The sequence below is a fragment of the Aspergillus undulatus genome (genome assembly GCF_047715775.1).
Source record: "Aspergillus undulatus strain CBS 261.88 unplaced genomic scaffold BDV17scaffold_112, whole genome shotgun sequence".
Taxonomy (NCBI): Eukaryota; Fungi; Ascomycota; class Eurotiomycetes; order Eurotiales; family Aspergillaceae; genus Aspergillus; species Aspergillus undulatus.
In genome coordinates this window covers 15969-35169 of record NW_027396716.1, presented here as the reverse complement: position 1 = coordinate 35169, position 19201 = coordinate 15969, and the positions used below count along the sequence as shown (strand labels likewise).

Below are 19201 nucleotides of genomic sequence, written 5' to 3'. Positions count from 1 at the left end.
GGTGCCACCTGACCTGTAACCTGCTCCATGAGGTGCCACGTTTATATGTTTCTTACTCCAGTCAATTTGCCGCCTCCAAATGTAGAGGGAAAGTACTTGAGCATATTATAGCAAGGCACATCAGCAATGTCGTTGCGCAGATCCAACCCAGTAACTCTGGCGGTTGGGAACTCATCGGCGACATTTCTATAATATATTAGCGTCACAATCTGCACAGCAATGGTCACATACATCGCCCAGATCCCGGTACCAGTCCCTATATCAAGGATCGCCTGCCAAAGATTAACCTTTATTAAATTTCTCGGAATACAAGTAAAACGATGGGGGGTAGATACCTGCGGGTTTACTACCGGCGCCAGAAACAGACGTTCATCAAAGGTTATACAATACATAGGACTCCTTCAGCCCACGGCGGCGATGTATTCGAGAGACTTTATCGCCGTTGACGCACTTGACGAATGCCAGACATCCGATAGATGCCGGACGAGGTTCCTCTCGGAGCTTTTCGACCTTCAGACAAAGCACGGGGTAAACATCTTTGCGACGTCGAGGTTCATTCCGGAGATTATTGACCACTTTAAAACCGATGTGTCACTAGAGATTCGTGCAAGGACTGACGATGTTGCAAGATACCTCGAATGCCACATTCAGCAACTACCATCTATCGTCCAGAAGGACCGACAGTTGCAAGAAGAGATTACGAAGGGTATATTAGAAGCCGTCGATGGAATGTGCGTTCTCAGCCAATAAGAGGAATAACGCAACTACTGATGGTCCGCAGGTTTCTCCTGGCACCAATCTATCTTGATTCACTTAACGATAGTCTGTCACTAAATGAGAGAGAATACTATTCGCTATAGACAATTACATGGTATAGACTTGAGCCTATTTTCAGAGCTTTACTGGATAGTAGTTGGATATAAAGTGTGGACGATGAGGTGAAACTGGCACGCCAGAGGCGAAAACGAGAGAAGCTGCAGGGAAAATCAAATGGACTCATATTCTTTGTTTCTTGGTTTTCAGCTAGGGCAGGGGGAACAGAGGAAAAGGAGGTGATGAGCTTGAACATATACTTGAGAGAAAAGACCAAAACAAACACTTTGGCTCTGCCTAGAACATCAGAATCACAACCGTCAGACAGGCGCAAATATGACTCCCATTTGCGTGTAATAATAGAAAGTTTGATTATAGTTGGAGGAATAGCTTGAATTCCAACGTCCGTGAAAGCCAACGATCCTCCATCCGCTGGGAGCATTGAACACAGCCGGATTAGGATCAGATATCGTGCCCCTGGTGAGCGGTTCGCTGTCGCCGGAGAGAAAAAGCCTTATACCGAGCACAGCCGTGGTAGTCTGCAATGTAGATGCATTCGTGTAATAATTGATGTCCCCATAGTAGACTTTGACAGAAGTGATGTATTCTCCGAATCCGAGGGAGCGAGGGTCGCTGTATATGTTGTTATTATCGAAGCGGTAGTCAATGGGAATTGCAGGATCGGCAAAGGTAAGCTTGAAGCCCGTTATGCGTATTCCTGCAACAATGGTGCTCTGTCCCAGGGAGATAGTGGACAGCCTGCCCAGCAGATTGGATTTATCGGGCAGTGAATCGAAGTTGTTCATCAGACTTGCGCCCCTAATGGACCCGGACAGGCCACTCATGATGTACATGCCAGATTCTGCCGGTCTAGACGGGGAATGTGAGCAGAGAACAAGTCAAGGGAGAGTACATGGAACTCACACTAAGAAGTTTGGTGAAGGGCCCTGGTCATCATATTTTCCGAGCCACTCCTTGACTTGACCAATATCTGATGTAACAAGCTTCCTGTCGTTGTAGGCATCGCTCGTCAAAACCCGTTCTGTACGGTTCGGCGCACCGTTGAATAAAAGTTGATACTTGCGAACGGAGTCGTCAATGGCTGTCGGCAGGGTCTTGCTCTCCTTCAAAATGGACCAGCTATCATGCAGGACCCTGCTAAACTCCTCCAAGGTCTTGGTATTATTGGCGGCAGTATAGAAAGCCTTCAGGGCGTCGGTTCGCCACTTCGTGCCCAGAGCTTGGTCCTTCAGGTCATCTTGAAACTGCTCCCAGCTTCTCTGCTCGAGATCTGACTCGTTCTCCACCCACCATTTGTACAAGTCCGCAGTATTGGCTGATTTCACAATTGCTCTTCCAGTATAGTGGATTTTCTTTCTGTCTGTCAAAGGCGGCTCACTCTCTTCAAACAGCTGATCACAGCTTCTGAGCCATTCCGTGATATCTATGGCTTTGATTGGTCCACTAAATCGGGTTACTTCCTCCATTTTTCGACACGATGTATGTTTAGTGAAGAGGACAGTAGTGCAGGAGGTCTGGGAATTAAGAGGGACGAGTATCAAATCTCCCAGCGGTCTTCCTAACTACTTATAATGGTTGAGCCAGCGCCCTTCTGGGCGGCGGGATAGACCTAAAACGCCAGGCCTATGAATGGAAACTCCTTTCCGAAGTTTAGGAGCTGAATACTGGATTCAGCTGACCTTGTTGGGCGTTTGCAGCCAGCCACCTCTGTGAGATCCGGCAGCCATCGCCCGTCTCGCCAGCATCACTGAGGCCGAGCGTAGTCTGGACTTATTCCGGCGCAAACAATACCTTACTGGTCAGATAGCGGTGGGGTATGCATGTACAAGTGGTACCAGGTGACAGCAGCCAAACCCATCCCTGCTACGCTGGGGACCAACTTGAAGTCTTGTATACACGAGGGAAAAAAAAAAACCAATACGATAATCTGACACTGGTTCAGCCACATCCGGCCTGATTCATTAACTGCAAGTGATTTTCTTCTTTAGACCTATAGAGCAGAAACATGAACTGTCGCTAGCTAGTCTACACGTCTTGCCACCACACTAGGGCTGACCTCCTCGGCCCCGATCTCATAGTGGAGCGTACACCACTGCTGCTCTGGCCGTTCATCATAGGTGATACCCCGGCAAGCTGTCTCAGCCGAGCAGAGAGAAACACAGGCCTCAAAATTAGGAGCCTTCGGCACGAGCTTCATCTTGGCGTAAGCGGAGAAGTAAGACCGGCCACAGGTGATGGCGTACGTCGAGGATCCAACAGTGACCAGTTTTCCATCAGGGGTCGGGCAGCCCGATCGCTTCGCGCTGTTATTCTCCTGGCCGCCATCGCCAGCGCGACAGGACGCCAGTTGCCTTGTCAACGTATCCACCTTCTCCTCAAGACGCACCTTCACATCCTGGCAGCTGCTGTAGTCGCCCAGCAAGCTATTGTACTTCTGGACGGCCGTATCTTTCTCGTTTTCGAGCCCGGCCAGTTTACCATCGCATGCTGTCTTTAGATCATTTTTTTCCGCGGAACACTGATCACCCAATCGTTGCTCTATACCGACTATTTTCGTATCGCATTTTTGGGTCTCTCGGTCAATAGCCTGCTCGATTGCGGCCTGACAATCTGGAGTCGACACCTTTTGGACCGCTTCGATAAACAGCAATCCCTGTGCTGTATAACGAGTGGCATCCTCAGACAGGAAGCACCGTCCGTCCGCCGCATCCCAGCCCGCAGCTTTACAGGTGGGGGATTTCGTGCAGGCGCTCGCGCAGAGCCCAGCTGTTTCGGCTGTGGAGGGAGGGGTCTTGCCGACGGCAGTACGCCCGCACTCGTATAGGAATTCGACGCCGTCGACGGACTCGCGGCCCGTTGGTGCAGCGGAGCAGCAGGCGGCATAGTTTGAGAGACCGGTCTGGGTGGAGGAAAGACACTGCGCGGTGGCAAGTGTGAGCCACGTGCCGATGATGGAAATAACTCCTAGGCGAGAGAAACACGCGTGAAGGGCCATATTGGACTGTAGGCTGCTGGGAAGGGAGAGGGGATGCGATGCTGGGATTTGACCATGTTGGCCTGTTGTCTTATATGGGGGGATACGCATCCATCCGTGGAAGCCCGTTGGTCGACCATGATATATATGGCTGGTGCTAGCCTTAGGTTTTCTTGGAGAATCGGGTTGACAATGTTGGAGGGAATCAGCTGGCTGCGCGCGGCACGCTGCATGCAGACTGCTGGCCACTAATTACTGAGTGCTCTGGCCATTTGTCTGAGCAGATTGCATGAACGACCCCGCGCGCTCGTAGCCAGCCACTGCATCTTCAATGGCCCGTGCATTATCGGCGTAGCGGGCCGGGCGAATGGGCTGGCTTCGCAAGAGACAACCCCTGACCTGCAGCTAAGACTAGGTGCGCCTCAGTATACAGTTCCATCTGCGCGCTTCAGCTGAACGTTGGCAGACAATGCAATGACAGCTAGTCACGGAAGGGCTCCATAAGCGCCGTGCAATGCAACCTCAGCCAGCCACACCGGCATGTGTCCTGGTGACCTGTCGCGGTCTAGATCCATCAATTGCCCTCTGGAACTAAATGCCTCTAACTAAGAAACTGACAAGTCACCGAGGCCCCATAAATACGAATTACTGAACCATGGCCAGTTTCCACTTAGACTGAGAGAGACTTCTTGCGAAATCCAACAAAAGAATGAGCAAGCTACGAGTGATCGCGAGTTTCCTGGCTCTTCTGCCCTGCGTGGTCCTGTCACAGCAGGAACCAAGAACCAAGTTTACCCTCGATGATATCGTTCCGTTGACAGATCCCTCATCAGGACAGACCAGGTGCTGTCCGATAGGGACCGAGTTCGACGGCCATTCCTGTGTTTTGAGCACTCCCATTTGCCCAAGTGGAACAACTCTCGACGAGGACAAAAGATGCGTATCCGATCCAATCTGCGACAAAGGGAGCCACTTCAGAGACGGTCTTTGCGTCACCGTGGAGGATCCGCATTGCCCCCGAGGTACCAAGCAGAAGGGCAGACACTGCATTACTGAACAAGGGCCAACCTGCGGCTCGGATTCCGAGGTCGTTGGCAAAGTGTGTGTCTCAAAGAGACAGCCGTCCTGTTCCAACCCGAACGATCACTTCAACGGCCGGTCTTGCGTGAGTAACAAAGGCCCATCGTGTCGGGACAAGGCGAAGTTTCGCGATGGAAAGTGCATCACCGAGACACCGCCTGTCTGCCCAAAGCCAACGAAATTCGACGAGACCACCCGCCGATGCGTCTCGCCCGGCGCCCCAAACTGTGCTAGCAAGGACGCCCATGTTCGAGATGGGTGGTGCGTCTCCACGTCTGACCCAATCTGTCCAGGTGGCAGCCATTTCGATCCCAAGCGATCCGCCTGTGTTTCAACGAGGGAGGCCCTATGTCCGGAACGAAGCAAGCTGGTCGGCCGGCGGTGTATTTCCGACGAAGACCCCAAGTGCTTGCCTCCCACCGTCTTTTCCACCGATCAGGCTTCCCAGACAGCACGCTGCTGCCCATCTGGCATGTCGTGGGATGGTGAGTTCTGCACTATCAAGCGGGGACCCGATGGAAAGTGCCCCGGAGGGACATTTAGTGCTGACGACCATTGCCACAAACGGCCGGTCTCGCGCCCTTTTTGCCCCGAAGGGTATAAGTGGGAGAATACCCAGTGCGTGATGCGGGAGCCACCACGATGCCTGCCAGGCTACTCCTTTGAGGACGGTGAGTGCGTGGTGCGCGAGAAACCCAAGTGTTCACCGGGTATGAAGTTGGTGAGAGGGATATGCCAGTCCGACCCCGTGGCCCCCGTTTGCCCTAGCGGCACAACGTCTGTCGGGCAGCTTTGTGTCAGCGTCAGGGAACCAATCTGCGAGGAAGGGTGGTTCGACGGAGAACACTGCATAACAGGCGACGCTCCGATATGTGAAGATGGCGTTCACATTGGCCAAGAATGTGTCACTCCGCGCCAGCCGCTCTGTCCCGAGGAGACGACATTCGAGGGCAGTCGGTGTGTATCGGACCAGACTCCTCAGTGCCCTGCGAAGACAGTCCCGGATGGTGATGGGGCCTGTATCACCGAATATCAGCCCTTGTGTCCAGCGCCAGCCAGATTCGTTGGAGGGAACTGCGTTTCCTCAACACCAATTTGCCCAAAGGGCCAGATATACGTGAACAGGCGATGCGAGAGCGTGAAGGGCCCGAGCTGCCTCAAGGGGGAATATTACGCAGCGGGCAAATGCAACAAGGCAGAGGAGCCATGCGAAAAGGGATATTTCCTTCTAAACGGGCAATGCATCTCGGATGCGACGCCCAAGTGTACGAGAGGCGAGTTCAACGGGACGGCGTGTGTTGGGGGCGAGCCAACCTGCGACGGAGGCGCCGTCCTGGAGGGCGAGGACTGTGTGGCCCCCGTGGACCCGAAATGCGACACGGGCTTTAAGTTCAAGGGCAATAAGTGTGTAGCAGAAAAGGCTCCTTCCTGTCCACCGCTCAGCACGTATGACGCTTCCACCCAGGAGTGCATCGTGGACAAGGGGCCGGAGTGCCCGTCTGGGCAGGTTTTTAGGGGAGGGCACTGCTCGCTGCCGTCCGGAGACTGCATGGATTTCGAGTTCTGTCCATCTCAGGCGCAGTCCCCGTTCACCAGGCCAATTGTGGAACAGGTTGTGCTATGATTGGGGTCTGTTTTTGAGTATATGCTGTAAACTGGTTAACCTAAAGCCCTAAAAAGTGCATATTTATGTATATTCTGAAATGTAGCTTCCCTTGATCCCATGCATATAACAGGATAGCAGTGGCTATCTGCAGGATTGCCATGGCTGCAGAAACGCCGACGTATGTAAGTGTCATGAGGTGCGATTTTGTATCCGCTGACGTTTCGGAATGCCCGAAACACTAGCGCCTTCCGTTCTTCCCTCCCTCTCCCGATCAGAATATCGTACGGTCAACATGGTTTCAGCACTACGTCTAAGAATATCTACCTCAGACAAGATGATTCTCTCTACTTATGTGCGACGACGTCAGTTTAAAAGAACGGATTGTATCTTCTTGCGGCTACTGACTATCTTGCAGGACGAGGCTAAGCGCGCCGTGGCAGAGTGTACCTATTCCACTCTTATCACAGCCGGCGCAGTTATTGGTTTTGCTCTTACTGGGCCGATCGGAGCTTCCATTGGATCCGCGTTTGGTACGATGTTGGGATTAGAGGCCAGGGCTGCCATTGGTTTTTCGATAAATGACCCGAAAATGAGAAACCAGGTGACGAGCATCTCGGTGTTCTCAATGATTACGGCAGTGGCTTCGCTCGCTCTGGCGCTGCCCATTGATATGGTAGTTGCTGGGCTCACTGAAGCCCTGACAGAGGGCGCAATCGAGGACGGCTTGGTGGGGAGAGCCTTGCAAACCGCGATCTCCAAGGGGGATGAAGCGCTAGGCGTGTATGGTTTGAAAACAGTGGGACTAGACGAGATGAAAAAGTACATCACTATCCTCTCTTTGGTCAAGCTTGTTTTTTTACTAGAGCTACTACTAACCGGTTTCCTGTTGCATAGGATGCTTGGCAGGATTGGTGATCTTATTAAAGATGATTTAGCGAAGGGAAAATCAAACGAGAAAATAGCAGCGGACATCAGCAAGATATATGGTGATGATGAATACAACGCTGCTGGTCAAAAAGGTCAAAAAGGCTGTAAAAGCGGCGGCACAGAAGGCGTTCGACGACGGAGCAGCACAAGTCGACAACGCAACGCGGAGTACGCCCAATGATGCTGCACAGTATGCGATACAAGAGGCGATGCAGGAAGCAACACAGGAGGCGGCAAGGGACCTAGGGCAGGAGGCTGCGCAGGAGCTAGTTAAGGCTGTACAACAGTCTGAGGGGAGTACTGAACTGTCTGATATTGAGACGAACGTGTTCCTCTACGTTGTGACTCCCTGTGTAGCGAACATAGGGCTAGCAGCACTTGACCCATGGGGAGAAGTGCCGCCAGGGGACCCAACGGTGGCGTTCATGGGAGGGCTGCCGGCTATCAAAAAGGCACTGAAAGATGCACCCCAGATGGTCAAGGACTCAACTACTACCTTTGAGAGCGAACTGGAGGATGAAAAAAGACACTGCACAGAAGCCATTCCAGGGGACAGCGGATGTCGCAGCAGAAGCTGCACACAATCTGGAGGGAAACATTGCGACCTTGGTATCAACTATCAGGGCGGTAGGAAATGCGGTAGCAGCACAGGCAATCCAAGAAGCAGAAGGGCAGATTAACGAAGCAATGCAGAAGGCAGTGCATAATGCAACGCAGGTCATCAAGCAGCAAGCAGCAGATTGGGCAAGGGACAACGTACAGAGTGTTGTTAAGGAAGCAGTGCACAAGGCTGTCCAGAAAGTCAAGGATGCTATGCCGGAAAGTATGCCGGAAATTCAGTCAACAGCCTTCGATACTCCAGTGCAGGCTGCAGGTGATTTGAAGTGGACGGGGGGCTTGGATGACATTGAGCCAGTAGTGCAAGGCGCAGTGCCAGCGGCAGTGAAAGAGGCAACACAGTCGATCCAGACTACAGCTGATACGGCACTGCAGAAGGCACTGCAAGAGTTACAGGCAGGGCAGGAGGTCCAGAAACTTGTGCGGAAGGCAGCACAGGATGCAACGGAGAATGCGGTATCGAAGATTCCAAAGATCGTGCAGGACTGTGTGCCAGGTGCTGTTGAAGCGGCAAAGAAGGAGTATCATAGGGTACTTGGTGAAGACCCTCATCATCCGGGGGGCAAGGAGCCAGGACATGTGAAGCCAGTCTGACGGCAAATTCATTTACTCCCTGAAGCAAGGGGAGATTTTTGTGGTTTATTGGTGTTAGCTCACAGTGCCACTGTACGAGTTGCGAAAGTACATGATGCAATATCAGACATTCCGTACACAATCCCAGACCAGACCACTATTTATCTACATTACTGGATTCTGGCGAAGAGAGAAGGAACGAGTGTGTCAAGGAGGGTCAGGAAAGGTCTAATAAGTACAGAGACACAGGATAGCTCGAGAAAGTATTGGGGCATGTGGCTGGAGTGGAAGAAGGAAGCAGTTCTAACAGGAGCGGCTTAGGTTTCTAAAAGCAAAGAACGGGGAGCCATGTATTTATAGTTGTACGCTGCATAGGTGCCACTAGGGCGAAATCATCTCGAACGAATCAGAATGGGAGCGAGTAGCCGACAGTGATTTCTACGGGGCGTGCCTGGATCCAATCAGAACCATGGGACTGAGTGAGGATACCGGATGGACCTCGCTTGCCAGCACCATGGCCTGTGTGCGAAGCACGCGAAGGGTAGTTTGTACGCTCACCAGCAGGCCAGCGAAATAACTAAGTGGTGATTTGAAACATCGAGGGATACTGTAAGATAAAAAGGACGCTTCCCGCATGTTCCTAGTTCATACATAATCAGGAGATAACTAAATAAATAATTGTTTTTTAAAAGTATTAACTTGCTTACTTGCTAAGAATTAAATACTAGTAAATCTGTATCATACCCTGACTTCTCCCTGGGTACTGCTTCGAGAATACCCTTGTTATATCTGACTATAATTGGCCTTTGTCCTTCCTCAGCTTTACTAGGAGGTCTATCTCTTTTATGGACTATGGTATATCCTTTCTCGAGCTCTTTTAGATACTGTAGTTATTAATATAGATATAAATAATTAAGGGGAAACAATGAACAAACATTATAAATATTATCTTTAATATTACTTGCTAATATAATTAACCTCGCCCTTTCCCATTCACTCATAAATCAGGAAAGAGTGTGCAGGACATCATGCTGACTTGGTAAAGGGCCCTTGCGAAGCACAATATAGCTCTCTGCAAATAGTTTGAGAATTTGGATAGGAAGATAAGGGTCCTCTGCTTTGAAGTACAGATCCTCAGGCTGGTTCCTTGATAGTATCTATCTGTTTTATCACAGAGATTAATAACTAATATTCCCAACTTTAGGGTCAACCAGACTTACATTCTCCAATTATAAATAGCACGTTTGTACCTCTCATCAGTAGCCGGAGACCTTTTCTTGCGGCTGACAACATTCTCTTTGTTGATAAGGTCCTTTTGGTATTCCTCTGTAAATCCACGCAATTCTGCTAACTTCTGAAGCAGTTCAAGCTTCTTATGTTTTGATTCCTCTTTAAATAACGCCATTTGGTCACGTGAGTGATGGGAGGTTGGAAGGGAGGAGAACAGATAAAGTGAATATAAAGGTAGCTCATGTATAGCTAAAAAAGTATTGGATAAAAGTAGGAAGAGCCCTCGATATTTATCTCAAGCTTGAAGGAATCAAAATAGTGGCTCAAATTTCACTTCTCAACCTTCTTACCTTTCCACACCTTTCCTCACCTTTCCTCACCCAGTTGGGTGATATTCTCGCCCTGTTATCACCCATCTCACCCGCACTCACCTAGGTCTTAGTGTCTATCACCCCTAAAAGCAGCAACGGACTCAGGGCTCGTTTTACTTCTGGCCACGTTTACCATAGTGGCTTAAGTACGGCTGAGCGGACGGGAAGCCCTGTTCTCCACACCCTGTGGTCGTATGTGCTTCACAAAGTCACGAATGGTGAAGGTAAGCTTGATATAGCAAGTATGGCAGCGTGGTGGACAAGACGGATGGTTACAGGGGATGTGACGTGAGGGGATGAAAGGAGAGGTCATATTGTTGGTAGTATAGGGGAGTCTAAAGTTTCTGAAAATGTTCTTGATGGCGAAGTCTCTTGATGAGTTCATAAGGGGCCTCAAGGAAGCTATCAACCCCGAGAATCATCTATCTATCCACAGTCAGGAGGGCAGACTGCGAGTCGCGCCCAGGATCTTCTCCTGCTTCTAAGCTGTCAGAACGAATGCTCCATATTTGGTCGGGTTGGTGATCACATAGGCTCGTCCGATAGTGTAGGCCGCCAGCTGCACCATCTATACCCTGATGGGCTGTTTCTTACCACTGACATTGAGAAAATTAGTTCACTAGTGGATCATCCACAAGGAGACTTTCCTGGCTCGTACACACCCCGGATTGCCGACGCCGCTAGAATGGACCATCCTAGCTACCACCGTAAGAGCCCATCGCGATGCGCCAGTCTCAAGTCGAGCGGATGTGTTTTCGCAAAAGGCCGTTGGATCGCTTACGCAGAGCCCTCTTTTTCAGGTGATTACTTCATCCCTGTCGTGCCTTTTTGCAAACTTACAGGGTAGCAGGAAAATATCCTGCGAGACTTGCAAGCAGCCGTATGGTGTGTATTCTCTCTCTACTATTCAGGAGAAATCACAAAAGCCGTTATATTGTTGGCGCAAGCACACTCCCTAATTTGCCTTCACGGGCTTAATAAACTAGGAAACCTCAACTCAAGTCCCGAGGACCATGAGATTCTCTCCTTTGAAAGAGGAATAATTCCGGGATGAGAAGTATTGTCTCGTGCACAGGTATCGGGATGTCATATGCTTCCGCTGCAGCAATCCTCTGGACAGATTTATAAGTATAACCAATAATGAATTATTGGTATTCCTTTTTTATAGCAGACTATGGTTCCCCGGGAAGGTGTGACTCTATACGGTACACCCTGTCCGATGGGCGCCGGCGTTAGCGTCGGCATCGGGGGTGACATCTAGTAGGTACTTCCTAATCGAAAAACAATGAAAGGCCTCTGCGAGTTTGTTGCACGGTCCCTGTCGATTATTTTCTACGGTAGCTCTTGGCCTCTTTGTAATTGTGGTGCAATATGTCCAGTACAATAATGTTTGCCGAATACATTGTGATTGATAAGATGTAGGCGATGCCCCGCACTGGCCTCTGGGATTAGCGTAGAGTCAGCGTCCCCCGCCCACGGGCGTTATCGTATGTTGGACACTTGGCCGTAAGCGCTCTCGCAAAACAAAAGGCTGGTACGGAGTCTCCTCGCAAACTTATTTAGAGCGCTCAAACCCACCCTGCAGTGTTCAGCTACGCATTGTGCTTTTATCACATAAATCAGATTCCGACCATTACCACCATGAGCTCCTTCCCAATCCCATCCAACCACAGGGCGATAATCTACGACAAGCCCGGCACAGCGAGCGTGAAACTCGTCACAGTCGAGACTCCGACGCCAGGCGTCGGCGATGTTCTCGTGCGCCTTACACATTCCGGTGTCTGCCACAGCGACTGGGGCGTCATGACCCGCGGAGAAGGCGAGCTTGGTCCCCCTGCGCAACCTGGGCAGATAGGAGGCCACGAAGGCGTCGGTGAGGTCGTCGCCTTGGGCCCCGGGACGGAAAATGCAGAATTGAAGCTCGGGGATCGCGTTGGGATCAAATGGATGGCGCGGGTGTGTGGTGACTGCTTCCCTTGCCAGGCTAACCGCGATGGCTGCTGCTCGAATGGGACAATCTCGGGATACGGCGAGCCTGGGACCTTTCAGGAGTATGCAGTCGCGCCGGCGAATTATGTGACAAGGATTCCAGATGGGCTTGCAAGTGAGCTGGCAGCACCATTACTATGTGGCGGGATTACAGTTTATGCGGCGTTGAAAAAGTGTGATGCCGAGCCGGGTGATGCTATTGTTGTGATGGGGGGTACAGGAGGCCTTGGGCATCTTGCTTTACAGATTGGAGGACGAGGTATGGGGTTCCGTATGATTGTAAGTTGCCAGCTTCCTTATCTATGTTTTAAAACTGGAGACTAATGGGGGGGCTAGGCTCTTGACTACGGTGACAAGGGTGATTTCGCAGCCGAATGTGGTGCAGAATCATACATTGACATATCCAAATATAAAACAGGCAGTCTGCAGCTTGCCGCAGAAGTCAAGAAGCATACCCCGCATGGACTTGGAGCAGCGGCAGTTATTGTATGTACAGGTGCTAATGAGGCCTATGCTGATGCAGTCTCGCTCGTTCGATTCAACGGCATGGTAGTTTGCGTGGGGGTCCCAGAAGGAAAACCAGTCCCAATTGCCACGGCTTTCCCAGCCACGCTTATTGGCCAAGAGCTCCGTATCGTGGGCAGTGTGGTTGGGAATCGCGCGGATGCAACTGAGATCATGGAGATGGCAGCTCGTGGGGTGGTAAAGACTCGTGTTGCAGTTCAGCCAATGGACTCGCTGATGGATGTCTTTGATAAAATGAACAAGCGCCAGTTAAAGGGGCGGATGGTTTTAGATCTGACTGTTTAGGTGTATGTCTGCTCATAGATAGAACAGGAATTAGGCATGGTATGATGAAGTAAACTGACCGACCGCAAAGGCCGGTTGTTGGTGCATTCAAGACCCACAGATTCCGATATAGCAAAAGCCGATGGCTGATGCTCAAGAGACTCATATCTCAAGTCAAATTCATAAATTCATATCTTTCTTCCCCGTCGGTGAAAGCAAGGATCTCAATTATATACCAGGCCACTCATTCATCTTCTCGCATCGCAAAACAAAACCCAAACAAAACTCGCAACAATGTCGGCCACTCTGCGTTCCAGTGGACAGTCGACAAAAGCCAATATCTTCAGAGACTTTTGGAATTCTACCAACTGAGTCGTGTCAACCACCGCCCAAACCCGGTATGCTATCAATCCAGCGACCGGCCAACTCAACGAGCCAGCTCCGGTTGCCACACTGGAGGACGTGAACGCCGACCATCCCGGTCGACCTGATCGCCTCCGCAAAAATTCAAATACTTGTCAACTTCAAAGTAGACCTCAGCAGGATTCATTATCCGTAATTTGCGGATACGATAATCGATTATCCGCCGATAATTGAATAGTGCTGTAGCCTAGGTGGGGTGAGCAGATGACTGGTGGACTACATAGATACATAGTTGATCGTACAGGCCACCCAATGACACAAGCATCCATCGCTTCCCACAGGTTATGACCCCGTTAAGCTCGAGTAATTCGGCTTCTTGCTAGATCAGAATATGCAAAAGTGAATTTTGAAGCTCTGAGAAACTTGCAATACCAGTCTCCTGCACCCAGAACCTATATAAGGGAGTGTAGCATCAATATTTGTCCATTTACTCCAGAAACAGGACCATACTGAAGGCATCTTGTTTCTGAGCCACGTACCGAATGGTGCCATTGCATTGCCGCTTCCTCTACTTTGATAATGCCATCCAACCCTGAGAAGCTCCGATCGAGTGCTTCATACCGCAGTTTCAGTGGGCGGTAGACAATGGCGGTTCGAGTGTGATCCATCAAGGATGTAGACTAGAAGACGCGCTGTGTATCTGTTATCTCGCTGAGTCTGACTCGGGCCCGTCTGGATAGTGGCAGTCAGAATACGTACTGTCCATCCTGCCGGGCAGCAGGGAGAGCTTGCTGATCTTGCAGCATTGAAGCTCCAGAGACCTAAGCTCGCAATGATGGTATGTAAAAAGTACCGGACATTGAGATTCTCCCGGTTGTAGAAGCTATGCAGTACCGTCGACAACAGCACTTGTACGCCGTCAAGACCTTATGGGAGATTAACATGGGAGCAATGACTATATGGTTCTACCATGTGCTTGTTACAGCATAGTAGACATGCATAGTATCTGATATTAGCAAATATAAGCGTAATGCCAGAAATCTTTGGTACAATTGCTTTGTTGGCTGTGGTTATACGCACGATATTCAAATACAGATCAAAAACTTTCGCCGCAGAGTAACTACACTTGCAACCGCTGAAGTGACTGAAGTCAGAAAAAAAAAGGTATTACCTGCATTAAATCTTGTTACTCGAGTACTCCACCTTCCCAAGCACGTTAAAGCTATCTATAAGACAAACCGGCTGATAGATCTCACCGAGTCAACCTTGGCGACTTCGAGACCATTGGCCCTATATATAACAAGTGAATGGGTGGTTGTTTCACTTCATGAGACAAACAAACTACGTTGACTATCTAAGCATCCCACGGACCATATCTGCGTCTCTCGTCTCCCACGGATGCTCGTTCTCCACAGACCGGGTTATCTCCTCATACTTTGGATCCCTTAATTTGATACTTACCACAAATGGTGCCGGATGGCTAATCATGCCCGGTAAAAAGTGCGGCTGAACATCTATTTCCTTGCCATCGCGGACAGCCTTGCCGATATTGAAGGCCGCTAGAGACATACTGATAGTTAGGTAGATGTTCGAGTCTGCAAGAATTCGACCAGGGCAGATGCGACGCCCGAAGCCAAAGGCGAACGAGTACGGATCTAGCTCGGGGTTATCGCCGAGGAAGCGCTCCGGTTTGAAGCTCATTGCATCCTTGTAGTCTTTTGGGTCGTGGCAGAAGGCCCTATATGATGTATTTGTGTGAGACAAGTTCGAAAAGGCTGGCGGAGGCGAGGGCATGCTGACCAAATATTTGGCATGATGATGGATCCCTTCGGGATGTGATAGCCATCGCAAACATCATCTTCCATCGAGCTGTGAGCTACGCCCATCGGCGTGACAGGATGCCACCGAAGGGCCTCTTTGACCAATGCGTTGATGTAGGGCAGATTGTCGCGATCCTCATATCCCGGCAGCCGATCTCGGCCAACTACACGGTCAATCTCTTCCTGAGCGCGTTTTTGCACATCCGGATATAGAGCCATTGCCAGGTAGAACGATGAAATCGTTGAAACGGTCTGGTTGCATGGTCAGTCTTGGACGGACGATGGATGCAAGGGAGATATACTTACCGTGTCAGCACCTCCAAAATAGAGTGAGACGGCAGTCCATTTGACATCGGTTTCTTCCTTGGACCCGGAAGGGATGTCTCTGTCTTTCAGGAGATTAGCGACGTACGAACCCTGGACGCTGTGTACATTTATTTGCTCTTGCACAAATCTGAAAGGGACATCTGCCATAGACTGGAGATCTTGCCAAAGTAGTTGCGCGGTTAGTCGAAAGCCAGCGCCTGGGAACCAGGCCGGCACGTGTCGCACTGCATTTTGTCATTATAACGCCCCAGTAGATGTACGGAATACATACAGATAGGCACGGCGTCTACTAGCCATGTCCCGGGGACGAGCGCAGCAGTGGTGTTTTCCAAAGTTTTCTCGATAAAGTCCAGAAGGGGATCTAGCGCGGTGTAGTCCATGCGATAGCCGTACAGGACCTTGAGAATCATAGCTCCGGCAAGCCTACCGTCATCAGCATGGATCTTGTTCTCCTCTGTCTATGGAACCATACCTCTTCGCATGCTCAGGTAAATGCTGGGGCGCATCCAGCAGGCAGACCAGGAAGCGACGGACCTCGGTCTCTTGGGTTTGATTAAACCGAGAAGCGCTGAGACTGGATCCCAACTCGCGATGTATGTACTTGCGGTAGGCCTTAAGGCGTTTGCCATACCCTTGCATTAATACCGTGCCATCCAAGCCACAACTATACCAGTTAGGCGGCTAAAAGGGCCAGCTGGGGAAGGTGAAGCATACAGACTGGCAAACGGCAGTTTAGGGCGATCCGAGTATATCACAGACTTTTTCTCCAGCAGTTCAAATGCAAGTCGAACATCATTGAGGATGATTAGGCGCTGGCCGAGAACAGACACCGTGCTTATAGGTCCTATTCTCGAATTAGACGACGGAGGCTGTCTAAGAAATGCGAGTACCATATAGGGCTTTGTGCTCTAGCCAGTGCGCCCAGTCCGGAGAACCAAACGCGGGCATATCGCGCACATTGCCAACAATCGGCAGTGGCTTCGGGCCTGGTGGCAGGGATGCGCGGGATGATGAGCGAGAGAACAATAAACCAACAAGATACAGGCTGGCGAGACCAGCCACGACAAGAACTAGATACATCGTGGAGTGTTGCCAGTGGCAGTAAGGAAACGGCAAGAAGGAAGCTCAAAACCCCAACCCCCACGGCCAATGCGCCTTAATAAGGAAGTCTGACGGTCCCGCCTGCGGGTTGATCGACATTATTAACTCCAACTGCATTAAACGCCAAATTATCACATAACCAATCACGATTGCAGCTCATATGCAGTGTGACGGCGGCCAAGATGCACAAAGTGCGGCCAACCAATCATAGAAAGAACAGCTGTCAGCCCAATTCGGTGGCTGTCACATTCCGAGCCAGGTCAATGCCTTGAAAGCCCCTATAACACATATCGGGGGTTTATACTGCAGTCTGGCGGTTATCAACAGGCCCTACCCTGGAGAGGCTCAAACAGGCTTTTGCGGGTTGGCCCAATCATAGATCGGGTCGAAGCCACCCAGGCCAGACCCTTCTGGTTCCACAGTCCTGTGTTTGAACTTGGCCCCTGTTTCTAATTATATTCTTCATATTCTTAGGTACTATGTAGCCAGCTTGCACCCGTGGACATTCTTCCCGCCAAGATCTCCACGCGTTACCTCGGCCAGAGTTCTGCTATCCACTTCCGAGGACGCTGCCACGGACCTCGTATTTGGTTCGACTGATATCTCGGCACCGGCCCTCGAAGTGTCCGCTTCGCGGTGGTCTAGGTGCTATTCATTACAATCCCCTCTAAGCTAGCATTCATGCATCCGAAACGACTCCTTCGCCGAACAGGTTCAATAATCCGTATAAAATCCTCCATAACTCCATTTAGTAGACGATCCAAAAGGCAGGCAAATGGTGCATCTAGAATTCCCAGTGCAGTTGCAGTGATACCGGACGATGTTTATTGCTACATATCAGGTCGCTGGCAAATTGCAATGATCCCCAGATTCAATGTTAGGATGTCGATTAAACACCCGGTCAGTATCGTCATTCTTCTATGCTGGGTTGAGGATTGTAGCAATCACATGATGATTGGTACTTCTGTCTGGTACGCCTGTTTGTGTAAGGCATTATGTCATACCTGCTATCTTTGCAGCATACAAAAACTAAACGGAGAGAATACCCTATTCAGGCTTAGTAGAATTGCAATGGCATGCGATGCTGCAGGTATGAGTTAAGATAAGCGGCGGCTAAAGGAGGTAGCGGGGTAGGTACGGTAGCCTCGGTAGGAGGCTGAGCTCTCCAGGCTAACATTACATGTCCCCCACCACCAAATTACTAGCCCGCAATGCCTCCTATGGTGCCCAAGGCATATCGAAGTCGGCGCAGGCTTGCAGAGGACTTGGGAATCGAGTTTCTAGGGCCTGTCGAGTACAAAAACTGGCCGGATCACTGGGCAGAAACGCGCCGCCACCTCTTTCACGATATCGCAAAACTGGGAGAATCAAAATTCGGCATCTTCGAGGGTGGGAACCAAACTGATACAGTCGAGAGACCATGGAGAGGTCAGATCAAGACGAGAGCCACTCGCGGACAGGTGCCCGGGCGAGGGAAAAAACGAGTCAAGCTGGAGGGCGTCATTGGAACATTAAGTGCTCTACCGGTTTACGGTCGAGCTGTTCTGTCCAACTTGCGCGATAGACTATTGCGGTCGGAGATTGAGGCTGCTGTGGAGTCTAGCCACGCTCAAACGTTGTCTGTAGATGAGCGGCGAAAACATCGCATGCCCTGCCGCTGCCCTGGGACGTTGGGGTAGAACAGGTACTTAACCCGAATGCCAAGGTGCAACTTGGATATCGCTAAGGCCCAGTATATGAGGTTCCACGAGCGTCAATATGATCTTCTCTGATCGAGCAGAGACCTCGATCCATTACGACCCGCCCCTCTCTATCAAGTCGCGCAGCAGGAGTCGCAAACAAGAAGTACGAACAGCCGGATAGGGTTTACGGGTTGATTGAGACGCAGAACTTCAAAGAACTATTGGATTTGAAAGCCTGTTTGTTCACTCGGGGTAGATTCAAATGCAGTTTCTCTCTCCTAATCATCTTCGTGTTCCGCAATTTGCCCAGGACGCCGCCAGAGTGGTTATAATCCTTGAATCCACAGATAGGAATGGCGTGGCGCCATTCCTCATTCAGCTTCTCCTCGGTCTCTGACCACAAATACGAATGTTCTTGTTCTTTAGCCCAGATGTTGCCAACAGCTGTCTCAGAACGGGACACATTCGCCATGGTATCGCACTTGCCGACCAAGTATGACAATCGCACCGAGGACTTTTTGTCGCATTCTAGTGCTCGATCAGGTAGGTTGTGGGCATGGATGGTGCGGTAACCAAAGGCAAACCGATAGGTTAACTGTCGGGTCTCGAAGGGGAGGTCGAGGAGGGCGAAGCTGGAGCCCTCGCTTTCGGTACTAGAGTCCAGGTCCAGTCAGTTAGGGCTGGGTTGATGGCCTCGATCATGGAAGCGGCGCTACGTGCATCTTGAATAGTCCGGACTTCTCGCGCGTTTGCCGTTCCCGGCGAGCAGTTCGCTTGCCGAGTTGGCTAGGGGTCTTTTGCAGGGCGGCATGTTGAGGCCGCACTCTTATTCACGTAGTTGACGCTTTTCGTTTCCTGTCCTTTTCCGAGAGCCTTGGTGGAGATGGTAGGATCAAGGGGATGAGATTGCCCTTCTT

General features: G+C 50.6%; 9 protein-coding genes across 9 annotated transcripts; 5 read left to right on the top strand and 4 right to left on the bottom strand.

The window, feature by feature from the left end:
* Positions 1 to 417: 417 nt before the first annotated feature.
* Positions 418 to 860, top strand: BDV17DRAFT_296701 (uncharacterized protein; the record flags this gene model as incomplete). The annotated part of the gene is made up of 2 exons (XM_073763354.1): positions 418 to 731; positions 782 to 860. The coding sequence occupies 2 exons, from the start codon at positions 418 to 420 to the stop codon at positions 858 to 860; spliced, it is 393 nt and encodes a 130-aa protein (XP_073609930.1).
* Positions 861 to 1660: 800 nt separating this feature from the next.
* BDV17DRAFT_278052 (uncharacterized protein) lies at positions 1661 to 2420 on the bottom strand. Its single transcript, XM_073759494.1, has one exon. The coding sequence runs from the start codon at positions 2298 to 2300 to the stop codon at positions 1734 to 1736; it is 567 nt and encodes a 188-aa protein (XP_073609929.1). The 5' UTR covers positions 2301 to 2420; the 3' UTR covers positions 1661 to 1733.
* Positions 2421 to 2854: 434 nt separating this feature from the next.
* Positions 2855 to 3829, bottom strand: BDV17DRAFT_296699 (uncharacterized protein; the record flags this gene model as incomplete). Its single annotated transcript, XM_073763353.1, has 1 exon — positions 2855 to 3829. The coding sequence occupies one exon, from the start codon at positions 3827 to 3829 to the stop codon at positions 2855 to 2857; it is 975 nt and encodes a 324-aa protein (XP_073609928.1).
* Positions 3830 to 4218: 389 nt separating this feature from the next.
* Positions 4219 to 6624, top strand: BDV17DRAFT_24562 (cell wall cysteine-rich protein). Its single transcript, XM_073756034.1, has one exon. It carries the CDS (start codon positions 4518 to 4520, stop codon positions 6510 to 6512), a length of 1995 nt encoding a protein of 664 aa, XP_073609927.1. The 5' UTR covers positions 4219 to 4517; the 3' UTR covers positions 6513 to 6624.
* A 28-nt stretch (positions 6625 to 6652) lies between these two features.
* BDV17DRAFT_296697 (uncharacterized protein) lies at positions 6653 to 8633 on the top strand (the record flags this gene model as incomplete). The annotated part of the gene is made up of 4 exons (XM_073763352.1): positions 6653 to 6676; positions 6910 to 7344; positions 7514 to 7897; positions 7959 to 8633. The coding sequence occupies 4 exons, from the start codon at positions 6653 to 6655 to the stop codon at positions 8631 to 8633; spliced, it is 1518 nt and encodes a 505-aa protein (XP_073609926.1).
* A 3118-nt stretch (positions 8634 to 11751) lies between these two features.
* BDV17DRAFT_278048 (zinc-dependent alcohol dehydrogenase) lies at positions 11752 to 13104 on the top strand. Its single transcript, XM_073759493.1, has 2 exons — positions 11752 to 12481; positions 12539 to 13104. The coding sequence occupies exons 1-2, from the start codon at positions 11855 to 11857 to the stop codon at positions 13010 to 13012; spliced, it is 1101 nt and encodes a 366-aa protein (XP_073609925.1). The 5' UTR covers positions 11752 to 11854; the 3' UTR covers positions 13013 to 13104.
* A 1448-nt stretch (positions 13105 to 14552) lies between these two features.
* Positions 14553 to 16799, bottom strand: BDV17DRAFT_278045 (cytochrome P450). Its single transcript, XM_073759492.1, has 7 exons — positions 16392 to 16799; positions 16216 to 16345; positions 15974 to 16165; positions 15773 to 15924; positions 15481 to 15725; positions 15155 to 15426; positions 14553 to 15092 (listed from the first exon to the last, which is right to left on the bottom strand). Exons 1-7 carry the CDS (start codon positions 16579 to 16581, stop codon positions 14705 to 14707), a joined length of 1569 nt encoding a protein of 522 aa, XP_073609924.1. The 5' UTR covers positions 16582 to 16799; the 3' UTR covers positions 14553 to 14704.
* A 1014-nt stretch (positions 16800 to 17813) lies between these two features.
* BDV17DRAFT_296694 (uncharacterized protein) lies at positions 17814 to 18281 on the top strand (the record flags this gene model as incomplete). Its single annotated transcript, XM_073763351.1, has 1 exon — positions 17814 to 18281. The coding sequence occupies one exon, from the start codon at positions 17814 to 17816 to the stop codon at positions 18279 to 18281; it is 468 nt and encodes a 155-aa protein (XP_073609923.1).
* A 187-nt stretch (positions 18282 to 18468) lies between these two features.
* On the bottom strand, positions 18469 to 19095 carry BDV17DRAFT_296693 (uncharacterized protein; the record flags this gene model as incomplete). The annotated part of the gene is made up of 2 exons (XM_073763350.1): positions 18469 to 18937; positions 19001 to 19095. The coding sequence occupies 2 exons, from the start codon at positions 19093 to 19095 to the stop codon at positions 18469 to 18471; spliced, it is 564 nt and encodes a 187-aa protein (XP_073609922.1).
* Positions 19096 to 19201: the final 106 nt, after the last annotated feature.